The sequence below is a fragment of the Morchella sextelata genome (genome assembly GCF_020137385.1).
Source record: "Morchella sextelata strain SCLS chromosome Unknown scls_2, whole genome shotgun sequence".
Classification (NCBI taxonomy): Eukaryota; Fungi; Ascomycota; class Pezizomycetes; order Pezizales; family Morchellaceae; genus Morchella; species Morchella sextelata.
The window spans coordinates 3,590,461-3,603,376 of NW_025408617.1; the positions used below are offsets into that span (position 1 = coordinate 3,590,461).

Sequence of the window (12,916 nt, forward strand, 5' to 3'; positions counted from 1 at the left end):
CTGCCGTATGTCTGTCTGACCTGGATGGGATATTTTCAAAATCCCTGAACTTCGAAGCTCTATGGGAATTTTACGCGGCTACCCTGGTAATCTATGTTCTTACTACTGTAAATTTAAAGTAGACACATAAGGGTTAAATTCCGGTTAAACCTGCCCCCAGCATGATTATTTTACAAAAATGATCTAGATTGACTTTCCACTGTGGTCATGAATTGGATTGGGCTCACGAATGCTTTCATCTTTTCCTTGATTCAAACCGATTGATGCATGGTGAAGTAAGTGAGTTATTGTGGAAAGATTTTTGCGACATAGTGGAGCACTAATCTATAGCCATGGGCGCTGTAGCTATCCATACACGGGTCGGAAATAACAAAAACCCGAATGTGAGATACGGGGGTACGCGTTCTTAGCATACCTAGCTTCGGGATAATGTTAAGAAAATGGGTGTTCGGCGTGTTCCACCTTTTCTCTCTTTGGGTCCGTAGTTTTGGATGAATAGTGAGAAATGAGGTACGTTCGGAGTATGTTACCCCTGACTCAAGAATAACTGCCAGCCATGGGGTATACGTATACGTAGACCATGAAAGACATATACAAAGGGTTCGTCCCATCTCACTTGCTCCCCCCTCCCCACCCCCCGCTCCAGCGGCCAGGAAAGAAGCACTCTATATGATGGAAACAGAGGAACTAAGGATCGTCTTGCATTGGAAATCATTGAAAAGTGTGGTGTTACAATATGTACATTACAATTGTTCCCACTTCTTTTCTCCGAGATATCCTGCATATTATAATTATTCCTTATAAGAACTGCCCATACCTATAGCAAATCAATAACGCGAAAATACATGATAGAGTATAGAAATATTAAGATCTCCAGTTCAATGGTTAAATTCTTATTTCTTACTGTACCTACAGTTACAAAAAACTGAACGTGGAATCTCAACGCGGCATTAGAGTGCAATACCCGCCTACTTAACACAATGCTTGCAAAAGGATATCCGGCGAATATAGCGATATCAGAGTGTATCCGAACCACTACAGAGATATCAGAATAGTTGTATCCGGAAAAAGAAGATTCTCCACTTGCAATGCACGAACGGATAAGCACTTAACATACCAACAGCGGCAGATAGGTAAGAAAGCTTACCTCCGTCCAAATCTCAATCACCGGATAAATCTGGATAAACTTATGCCCGCGGATAGGGCTCCGCTGAATCCTGTTATTCGAGTGATATGCTATGACCCTAGTGTGATTCTTGATTAGACTTTTTGTGCATATGCACGCACGCAACGACGGAGAGATACCCAGAATTCGAGATTTCTGTCTCAACTGCTCGATCTGAAGCCCGAGATTCGCGATGGCTACCTTTCCATCGGCTGAACGGCATCCTCAGGCAGGTACAGATACGCATCTAGGCGCCGACGCTGGTGCCAGGTACTGAACCCACTCCTGATTCAAAAATGAAAAAAAAAATACTAGATTCGGGTGCCCTGCAAATACAAGCATCTTAGATAAACAGCCATCATAAGTAAATTCCCGAATTGTTGTCATTGCGCATGTTCTTCCATCACGATTTCGTCAACTAATCCTGTAAGGCTACGCTCAGGGACGATAAGTGACTGTTGTTTCAGTTTTCAACATCAGCCTAGCTCTTGAGAATCATACTACGGAAATTTAACCCATAGTGAGTTATTTTAAATTTAACTAATCAATGTCATCGAATCTAGAGCACCTCTGTACAAGCATTTATACCACGAACGTCTAAACAAAGCAACCGATTCGCATATTTACAAAAGTCCGACGATAAAGGGCTTCTGAACTAAGGTTCCATTCCTCGTACGAATATAATCCGAAAAATTCTTACTGATGAAAAATGCCTCGGCGGTGATTATAAGTACATGTAAGTTGTGCAATATCAATATAGTTCTGTCGGGACTAACCGGATGCCATGATCACAACCACGTGCACGGGATAAAGAATATACAGAACTTTGTTGATTGAGTTACCCGATACCTAGTACTGCAATGATAGGTACATTATTCTAGACATGTTTCTTGATTGTCCAAAATAAAATTAGTGGTGTGACCCTGAAAACGAGTGACATTTCATGATATCTTCAAGAGTGTTCGACGCTGCGTCTGTCCTGATTCACTTATCTGTCCCTGGGAACGGCAACTAACACATACATGAAATCAGAGCAAGAGTATTGAAATCGGCAAATGTGCCGGATTCGGCCGGATCACCCCATGGATTAATACTCAGCCATGACCAACAAGCGGCTCGGGATAAGTAATTGCCACAAGCAATTGCCACAATCTTCAACCTCTAGATTTATGATACCCTCGATACGGATACCGATACAGATACTCCATGTATTTCCGAATTAGCCTAAACATATGTCTATGATCATGTAAGTGCTTCTATACGTCTTCTCTGCCTTCGGAGCACGGAAGTCACGCATTGAATGTAGATCCTTCTTTTCTACGATCTGTGGGCCTAATCACCCTATTTCTACGGTTCTGACATGACGATACGGCTATAGATACATGGATACATGTAGCCATGATTTGAGTCCTCCCGGCAGTACACGTTAATTCGTTGAATGATGATATCAATCCACCCTCAAAACCCCTCAAGATAGAGAAGCAGGAAAAAAAAAAAAGAGAGGAAAAGCTTAATTAACACGCTTAGATTAAGTAGCGGACAATCTTCTCTTCTGAGATAAGCCTGTCAGCTGTTTTTATATACGTCGTGAGCATTCTTCGACCGCAACAAACACTACTACATATCAGGCGGCCGGACGCGGTTTATCCAATGCTTAAATCAGTAAATTCCCCCTAGAGAAACCCTGCCCCGTAGGCACGATTGCAGATTCAAAAGGCCGTGCTCCGGCTCCTTAGGATACTGGCTAGTCCATGTATTTCATGTAGTTCATGACGGAATTATTGCATAACCGGCGCGGCGGTGTGGAAACAGCTGATGGCCGCGAGAATCTATATCCTATTTGAGATATTATACTACACGCGATTGATTGTACAAATAAATTGATTTCATGATATTCCGTCTTTTTATCTATTATTCTAAGTTGGTCTACGCTCGGTGTCCGTATTGATAGAGAGATATCTATTTATGTAGATATATGCGCGTGCACCTACCTACGTACGTAGATGTGTTCAAGTGCTGTAGCCATGTCGAGAAACTGTAAGCTGGATTTAGAGTGCTCTAGTGCTGCAGGGAATCTCGGCCGGCCTCTATTATATTATTGACCTTTGAATCAAAATAGCAAGTATAATTGAACACTACATAGCCATAGCGCATGATTTGAAAATTTTCAAAAGCCTAGATAATGAGTTCATGAACTATCACTCGGCCTACACCGACCTAAGGAGAACACAGCCCCAGAAGCTCAAGAAAATTTCGTTAAATCACCACGATCGGTCATCAATGGTTCTGATATAAACCACCCCTCAGATTCTTCGACTTGCGCAGTAATTAATCGAGGACAAGAACATGGGCAAGATAAGAAAAACAACACCACCTTTACACATCTCGAGAGCTGTAACATACCACATCTACAAAATAGAACCAGCCTAACCCACCACCAATCACTCCACCGTAGCTCCGCCGGCGCGGTCCCCATCTCCCAAAAATTGAACCGGGAGACTCAGGGGACTCTGGAGAGGAGGAAGTGCTGCTGAGGGGTGGCCCTGGTATAGCAACCAAGTTCTGCCAAGTCGGGTGTGATTTTGGCCGCTATTGGGATAAACCAAACAGACGCCAAGGTTAGAACTGACAAAAGTTTTAGTAATTAGTCCTTCTTGTATGCTATAGCGCTGTTACTTTTGCGCCTTCCGAGCCCGTACTCTGTCCATGGCCACGATAGGATCATGACGTTAGTAGAGCTTAGGTACCAGTAAGATAAGATATTCTCCAACATTAGAGATCTCTAGTCGATCGTAGGCATAAATAGTTTAACTATATGAATCTTAGGAAGGTATCTACCTCCTCCACTGCAAGATATGCATCAATTGATATTGCTTGGTGACAAAAGTTCCCCTTATCTTGCGTGAAGTATCTCTTGGAACCACTATAACCCCAGAATCATAACAGATATGAGAGGGATAGCTATGTGATCGGAAAGTCGAAGGTTGATAGAGCGTGTCTTCTAGGTGTGAACCCCGCGTACCAACTTTGAAAATTAGTCGTTTTAGGCAATTTTTGCTGGTTATTGCGCGAAATCGTAGGAACTTTTGTCGCCCGGCGATACAATAATTGGCGGTATCCTACTTAGTCTGTGGGCTGGTTCTTATGATGCTTCGCTGGATGGGCCAAAGAAGAGTCCTAGGCGAATTCGAATAATAGCTATCCTATCTTTTTGTCTGATCAAATCAGTAAACGCAACGCTCGGACGAGTGAGTATCGACTCGGCAATGTACTGGATGGCCAGGGTGGACGAATCACTTACCTTAGAATCGATCCATTCCTTCACAGTTTTTACGTAGTCAGCCTTCATATGATGAGTATTATGATTCAGAGGATTATGAATATAGATTTCCCAGGACGGTGTGCTGTTGGGGTCTGAAATGACACGCCTTTACCACGTTGCCTGCATGTTGGGGCAACAAAAAGAACTTCGTTGCTGCTGCCACGTGTATGTTATCGGAGAACGAGACTCCGTCACGTTTTCCAACAGTTCAGTAGCGTGAATAAAGATATGAAGCGCTGTGAGTTATGAGTGCTAGAAGAATGGAAGAATAAAGAGAAAAACGGATAATAAGCTACAACCAGAAGCGATATCGATATATTATCGGAGGAGAAATAATAAAATGCAACGAGAAGCGAAATGCTGTCGGGAGAGACATGGAGATGCAATAGTAAGCCTGCGAAAGAAACAGAGAAGAGCAGATAAAATAAGTCCGCGATGAGCCTGGGAGGCAAATAGGACAGAACAATCTTTAGAAGATATACTTATCCGATCATAAGGCGCTGCTGTGCGCGGTTTCGCATACCGGTAGTTATTCTTGTGCGTAAAATGCATGTAGCCTGACAGTAATTATGTTTTAGATGGAATCATACCTCATCTCTCCTCGACATAAGATTCTCTAATTTAAAATTTCTCTCCGTGAGTGTGATAACCAATTGCAAGTAAATCTATCAAGAATGCCAAGATCTCGTTTTTTCTTATTTATGACTCGAGTGATATTACATGATGAGAAGTATCAATCCTTCATAGGGCAGAATAGGTGGAAAGCATGTTAGTTATCATCGGCTCGTAAGTTATAAAAGGCGGAAATAACGGTCCGTACGACCCGGGATATATGCCTATCGGGTAGCATAGAGTACTTGATCATAAGATATCACTCGGTCTACAAAGACCATCCTCTGTTATCGTTATATGCATTGAGTACATGCAGTCTTCCGGTGGGGTAAGACCATCTTATGTTACTATCGGTTGATTCGTTCGTCGGGTACAGTCATGTCTTATTCTACTCTACTCGTATTTTCCTGACGTTTGTGGACGCGACTGATATTGCATGCCATACAAAAATATGCCAAGCTCATGATTTTGGGTGTATGCAATAATGGCCCAGTTCAAAAACGTCAGGAAGATACTAGTACGTGTAGTATGTGCGTTGAGCAGCGCACTAAGTTGCCCGATGGCCAACTTTGGCTAGTCGTTCGATGATACTTCGGCCCGACCCGGCCTAAAATAAGGTTTAGACTAGACTCTTACACACACGCAAACTTGGCGTATAGATTTTGCTCCTTCTTTTCAGAACACCACACTACATGTATGTACCTACCGTGTCCAAACGCACGATAAATGGAATTTTGAAAAGTCGGTTCATGGATGATATTGGCCATACCTATACCAGCTCCTTGCTCATCCATCATCTGGCAGCTTCTATAGCTCCTTCCATTTACTTCCCTTATCTCTACCCCCACCCCGGGCCCCTCCTTCTCGTCACAAGCCTTACGTCTGGACATCATCACGTTTCTCCGCCCTCGGCCCCTCCTATCATCAGGAAGGTTACTAGAACCTGTCTTCCTCCAAAGCACGGGACACCAGGCCTTTCTCTTCCTTCTAGTATCACGCTAAGGGTTGCTTTTATACTGGCCGTCCCTGCGTGGGAAGTGTTTGTATGCTCTCCCGGATCCCCTGGATCCTCCGGACCCAACCAGCATTTTCCTTGTCCATCTTAGGCCCCGGATGAAACCGAGGGCCTGAGAGACGTAGAGAGGGTGTTCGTTGTAACAGCCTTTAACACTGTTTCGGTCCATTAGAAACATTGCGGACCATGAAAGGGACAACGCACTGATTCAATAAGTTCTATGTGGCAAGCGCATGTGCCCAGAATTCCACATGCAAAAACGTACTCGTCGGCTTAAAAAAAAAAAAAGGCAGACTTGACAACATGATCCGACCTTTGAGAAGTACCCAAGATGATAGGTATCCTACATCCATGGAAGACACCGAGTATGCATACGGATATGGTGGTTTAAGGAACATGTGGTTCTGGTGATGCAGTGGCGAACCTGCCGTCCATAACTATTCATAAGAGGTTAGTTCGGATAAATTATACCTGACCTGAGTTATTTTCACTTACACATAAGGTGTACTGACAACTAGATATAGTCTGACGAACTTGTGACTTTTTCCAATTCCGAAGTTGCTCTAATCCTCTCTGGACCGGGGTAAAAGAATCTGTGAAACCACCGTAGCTCACCGCGACTCAACCATCAATTCTGACTATTTTGATGGAAGTTAGTGAAGTTTGTGAGTTTAGTCTTTATGACAGTACGTCTTGTTTGACTTGATACTGACTCGTCGTTGTGACTGGTGCATGGTAGTCATAGTCCTTAAATTAAGCTTGACAATAACGGTACTCGGCATCATAAATACTCGCTAGGGTTGCCTCATAAATAGGACTCCTAAAACAATCTCTGGAATGCTAAGCATCCAATCAGTTTTTTCAATACCTGAAACGTGGGGTCCTATCTTGGAAATGGTAATTACAATCATGGATTATCACTCGGAATTGTGGACCAGTGCCGCGGTGACAAGGCGTATGGGATTTACCAGCATTGTATGGTCTCGAAGGCTTGTAAGCCCAAGTGAGGGCTTTGACCAGACATTTACCGTTTGATGCTTTAGTGGTTTCATCCCACCTTCTTTTATTAAACAGTATTTCGCCTTGCCGGGAGAATTCATCCAAGCAAACGCCTGCGACCCAATCAACCCGAGCACACATGATAATAACCTGTTATTACAAGGTGAAACATGATGCAAAAATGATACCTTCATTCATCAACCCCCAGCCGATCGAGTCATGACTCATGACTTCCCTCACACTCACCGGACCACAACTTCAGCCTTTTCTCAAATACATAAACTACATTTATGCAACCACAGCTGATGTGCGCGCGTGTACAACACACCTCACTGGATAGAGTGATACAGCCCGCTGTGGTGTAACGCTGGTGAATAACTCGCATATCACAGTCTACCCCTCATATTATATCTTCGAAACGTCGTGGTCCCTATGAAGTAGCATGTAGATTGACTGCGATCGTTGTGAGAGAAATGACTAACACAGATGTTGCATAGGTTACAAATTGAACTATCCGTCTTTGTTTTAGCACGGAACGGTATGGAATACTTCATATCACATCGGATGTTCTCGCAATTGCAGGTACATACAGTACATAGGCCCCACGGATCGTTCCGGCGGGGTCCGTACAGCACGGAATTCTGGACGGAGGACTCGAGTGGGGTATGGGACTATCTACAATAAAAACTACATACAACTCCAGTTAGTTACATGTGGTACGACAGATATTGATACCAACTGTTGGCACACAGCCACAACCACGTCCTTCGTATGTCTAGGTACCTACACAGCCCCAGTGCTATCAGCCCTACAACCTTTCCGTATTTGACCTCACCGGATATCCGGATGGGGAGAGTTAGTATACACGTCATCGATAGAGGTACCTACATGTAATGTATTTGTGGGTTTGTGGGGAGAGAAGAGGAGGTGTGCTTGCTAGCTGGAGATGGTGGTAGTATTGGCGGATCTTATCGCTAGCTTATCAGATTCTCTCATACGTGCAGTACTAATTATAATAATTCATACGCGTCGCACACGCACGAATTAACTAATACATGTAGTGCACTTCACTTTGTGCAGTGCAGTCTGTACCTACATATATGGAGAATACCAAGTTAACACTATATACAGTAGCAGCCAGGATGATCTCTGCAATGGGGAGGGTAAAACCCCGGTTGCGACGGAATATCGAGATCTGTCATGTCAAATAATCAAATATTTCCAGAATGCACATGCGTTGTGAGGTGAGGTGGTTGGAGTGAATATTGATCATTGATGCTTTAGTAAATAGGATCGTACGAATCCCAAACTTTGACTTAGCTTACTGTAACTGAGCTGTGCTGTGTAAGCCGACACGTACGGCGATACGTACCGTCCTCGATTGAGGGAAGTGCAGTTGTTTACATAACGACAATTCGCGTATGTTGATAACTGGTTCAGATATCGATAATTCAGACGCATAACCAAACCAACTGCGCTCATGTTTAGAAGCGCACACACTGTGACCCGGTAACCCAGATGCGGAACAGTTTAGCGACTCTACATATCGGTCTCAACCGCTGGTCCGGACCCCGGAGTATCGCAGCGCGCGGGCCATTCCCAGATGCGTCGGTCGGGCTCCACGGGGAGAAACGTGCAGCGGCGCAAAAGGAAACAAAACAAAACAAAACAAAACAAACCACACAAAAGAAAAGTGACAAAACAAAACAAAACAACCTGCACATCCTAAAGCATCCTCTGCAGAAGCTGCTGTCGCATTGTCGGTACGTAGAGTCTGTCTGTCTGTCTGTCTGTATGTCTGTCTAGAGTACAATACCTACCTACCTATGCTATGCACCCCCAAACCCAACCCCAACCCCAACCCCCCCCCTCTGTCGCTCTCCCTATACTCTAACCCACCCACCCACCCGCCTTAGTCAACACTCGTCGCACTTCACTTAGTCTACTCTGACTCCAAGCAAGCAAGCACCCGGCCGCCCTTCCCGGCAGCAGACGAAACGACGGGGAAACACCCTGCTGGCAGCCTCAAGGGTAGGGGCAGGGTGCGGTAGGTAGGTAGGTAACCAACCAATCATTACCCGAGGCATCGAGTGATTTCCCGTGGTCGCGCCATATGGGATTCGATCCATGAAGGGCTGCCGAGGGGCCGGACTGTACACCCGGCCGGGAGATTGATGACGTCGGGGATCTGCTGGCTCGGGGGAGGGGAGAGTGTAGTTAGAGTATGTAATTAGAGTAGGAGGAGGAGGAGGAGGAGGAGGAAGGGAAGGTGGAGGAAGGAAGGTAGATGGAAGCGTACGTACAGCGAGCACGTTTTTTGTCGTTGAGCACGTTTTTGGGGGGCAGACAGCTAGCTAGAGGAGATGGGATGGGAGGGGATGGCCCCGGGATCTAGAGCGAGGACGGGCCGAGCGCTGAAATGATGGGCAGTGAGTGGTAGTGGGTGTTCGGGGCACTCGCCGCTCCCGGCCGGGGTGTCTTTGCGTCTGGCCGGCTAGCTAGCTAATTGCGATTGGGATTGGGATTGGGCCATAGCAGAGAGAATGAGTAGAGTTAGAGTGGCCCGGCGACAGACAGACAGACAGACAGACAGACAGACAGACACAGAGAGAGGGCGACATATGTGCGTTATTGCGCGGCGGAACCGGTCTCGTCTGCCCGAATGGTGTTTACTCGTCGGCGTCGAGCTCGCTGGCTGGGTACGGCCCGCTACTCTACACACATACAGGTAACAGACAGACAAGAAGAGACAGAAAGCCAAGCAATGGACATTCCGTGCTCGCGGGGGAGGATGCTCTGAACCCCTGAGCTGAATTGAATGCATGTAGAGTAGAGCAGCTACTCTAAAGCCTAACTAATACTTTTCTTTAGGGTACCTACCTATTCTACCGGCTTCTAGATGCGGTGACATGTGGGCGGGATAGAGATGGTTTGAGATCGATCGTCCCATTCCGTAACATTGGAGGAGCAGCACGTGTGTTTTGGGGTTTGGGGGGGGGGGGGGGTGCGCGAGCTAGAGGTGCGGTGCTTGATGGGAGTGGGTGGGTGGTGAGAGGTTATGAGGCGGGGAGTGGTGAGAGGAGGTGGGTGGGTGTCAGTGTCACCTACTGGTTTGGACCTGGTGGGGGGGTTGAGCTTGTCACAGAAAGTACCTGGGACACGGAGAGGGAGTTGCTTGTTCACGGCTGTACTCTGCGATCAGTACTCGATGAAATCTGTATGTGCGACTCCGCACCAGCTGAATTTCCTCAAGGCAAACACAAATAACGAGTGATGGTGGGACAGAGGCAGCCCATGCCAGGTGGTACAGAGTTACATTTCACTCTACCCTAACGACTACAGGGGGACGGGGACGGGGACGGGGATGGGGATGGGAGGGAGGGAGGGAGGGAGGACAGGCACTAGCTCAAGCCACGCCGTATACCAGCATTGCTTATTACCTGGTAACGGGACGGGGGGTGGAATTCGAGAAGAAGTCAATTGTTTGCCGCCGCGTGGATCCGGAGGTGGAGTAGGCGGTTGTGGTGCGGTGTGGGTGTGTAGGTAAATGTAGTCGATGTGTGTATGTACATAGCTGTTAGGCGCCTGTTGGTTTGTTTATGTAGAGCAGCGCAGAAGGAGGAGAGAATAGATTCTACTCTACATACTCTTTTCTTTTTGTTTTCCTATTTTCCTTCGCGGTGCGTTTCGTGGCTGCAGATGTGGACATGTGCGCTATCTATTACGGGTCGAAAACTCGAAAGCTGAACTCAATTAGATCGTGACTCTACATCTCGAGCGCAAGCCCTAGAGTAATCTACAGACAAATATATATGCGAATATGTCAAAGCCATTCCCATGCTCCAGCTCCCAGCCCAATATCACATCCAGCCGTACTGTGCCTCTACAGACACACATATGTACTTGGCAGAACATTGCAATACTTGGCAGAACATTGCACCCACCCCCATATGTCCACATATTCTATACCTAACCCTCTCTCGCATCGCAGCTCTATTTCCCACCTCATGTCTTTCTGGGCAAGCACTGGTCGCCGTTCTGGCCCACAAAAAATAATAGCAATGCGAATGCGAATGTTTTAGAAGAGAAAAAAAAGACATCTTAACCTACCGGCCTGCAGTCGTCCCGAAAATACTTTTTTGCGCCGTGCCGGTCTCGAGTACTAGTATACTTCTCTAGTTTCTAATATATATATAAATACGAAAATTGAAGTGGACGCATCAAGTATTGCACTTCCGTCCGTACATGCGATACATTGGCTCTCACTCGACTTGGCCCCATTTTGACTCATTGAACTGTCTGTCTGTCCACATTTTAAAATTCTCGCCCGCAAAACAGGTCAATCAAAAAAATCCCCGACCCTTTAATCTCCGGGGGGGTCGAGCGTTGGTGGGTTAGGGTTGTTGGCCAATTAGTTATGTCGTGATTTGATGTCAATATTGTGATTGGTAGCTAGGTGCAAGTGAAGTTATGTAGGTAATTGTGATCATCGTATATTATTGTGCAGTTACAGTCTGCGCCCATGCTCTACTGTGTCGCAAGTGTAGGTTTCTGGAAGGGCTGGCTGGCTGTAGGTGTAAGCAGGCCGTAGGTACGACTTGTGGCTATGAGAGGGGGCCCATCGCGGATAGTTAGAGTGATGCTGCCATAGTTACAGCGTGTGGTAAGATTATTGTAGAAGTATGGGAAGAGTCCCATTGGCCGAGTCACCCCCTGCTTCTACAATAATTTTCCCTCTCGCTGTAGACTGATGCTGCCTGGAAAGTGCAATATTATTATTACATATATTATCGATTCATGAGCAGCACAGACAGACAGAAAGCTTCTTAACCGGATGCTGCGCGACCCGAGTCCCGAAACAGCCCCCTGGGGGGAGGTGCAATAATCTCGGGGGACTGTTAATGAGCGATCATGTTAATTGCACTCTGCGGAAGGACGTGTGGTGATGATGCCTTATGGGCCATGGGTGGTGAGTGGTGTGTGCAGCGCGTGTTACTTGCCCAGCTAGCTAGCTAGGCTAGCTAGGCGGGTTTGTCAGAAAGAGAGAGAAAAAAGGGCAGAAGCACATAACTCCTTTCGCGCGCGACTGACGGCACGACATATTATTGCTGCCTTTTTTTTTCTTACGTCCTGCATCGCATCAGTTAACAGCTACTCGAAGCGTGAGTCGCTCGTTCGTAAGAGAAAAAGCCCGATTCGAGAGGATGCGAGGTTGTCCTGCTGCTGCGTTAGGTGGGTTGGTGTTAGGTCCCTGCAGACGCCACGCAAATCTTTGCGCTGTCTCGCGGCCGGTGTCTTTGGTTCTGTCTCTGGCTTAAATATATCCTGTGCGTTCGTTCGCTAGGGGCCTGGTAGATCTATGCGATGCGTATCGATTGGCTGGCGCTCTTTTTTTTTTTTTTCCTCAGTGCAGTCTGTAGGTATATATATGGAAAAATGGGGGGTGGCAGAGAGCAAGTTTAATCATTCACTAGCTGGTAGAGAGAGTACTTGTATGCTCATCGCCAACGACCAAGAAACAGCACTTGCATCGCGAGAAGGATTCGCACCACGTGATTCATGTCGGAATGTTGGTTGGTGGGAAGGCGCCTCCCGGATACCAACATTGGTAATTTGAGGTAATGGGATTGGGGGGTGAAGGGATCGGGGTAGGGTGTATTTTAACCTTTTCGCCGCCGCTGGAGTGCTTATATGAGAGCGCTCGTATATGTAGTACCGTGGAGTGGGATGACAGGAATATAGGGGGAAGGATGGAGGTTGGAGGTTGTGCTGTATGCCGCCGCCGCAGAGGGACATGGAGATA

At 46.4% G+C, this 12,916-nt stretch overlaps 2 protein-coding genes across 2 annotated transcripts; both read left to right on the forward strand.

The window, feature by feature from the left end:
* Positions 1 to 8,255: 8,255 nt before the first annotated feature.
* Positions 8,256 to 9,148, forward strand: H6S33_006198 (uncharacterized protein; the record flags this gene model as incomplete). Its single annotated transcript, XM_044837628.1, has 4 exons — positions 8,256 to 8,287; positions 8,463 to 8,532; positions 8,602 to 8,876; positions 9,076 to 9,148. 4 exons carry the CDS (start codon positions 8,256 to 8,258, stop codon positions 9,146 to 9,148), a joined length of 450 nt encoding a protein of 149 aa, XP_044699507.1.
* A 774-nt stretch (positions 9,149 to 9,922) lies between these two features.
* On the forward strand, positions 9,923 to 10,446 carry H6S33_006199 (uncharacterized protein; the record flags this gene model as incomplete). Its single annotated transcript, XM_044837629.1, has 4 exons — positions 9,923 to 9,933; positions 9,985 to 10,087; positions 10,212 to 10,330; positions 10,399 to 10,446. Coding segments are annotated over 4 exons (281 nt in total), but the record flags the coding sequence as incomplete, so codon positions are not given.
* Between the last annotated feature and the right edge of the window lie 2,470 nt (positions 10,447 to 12,916).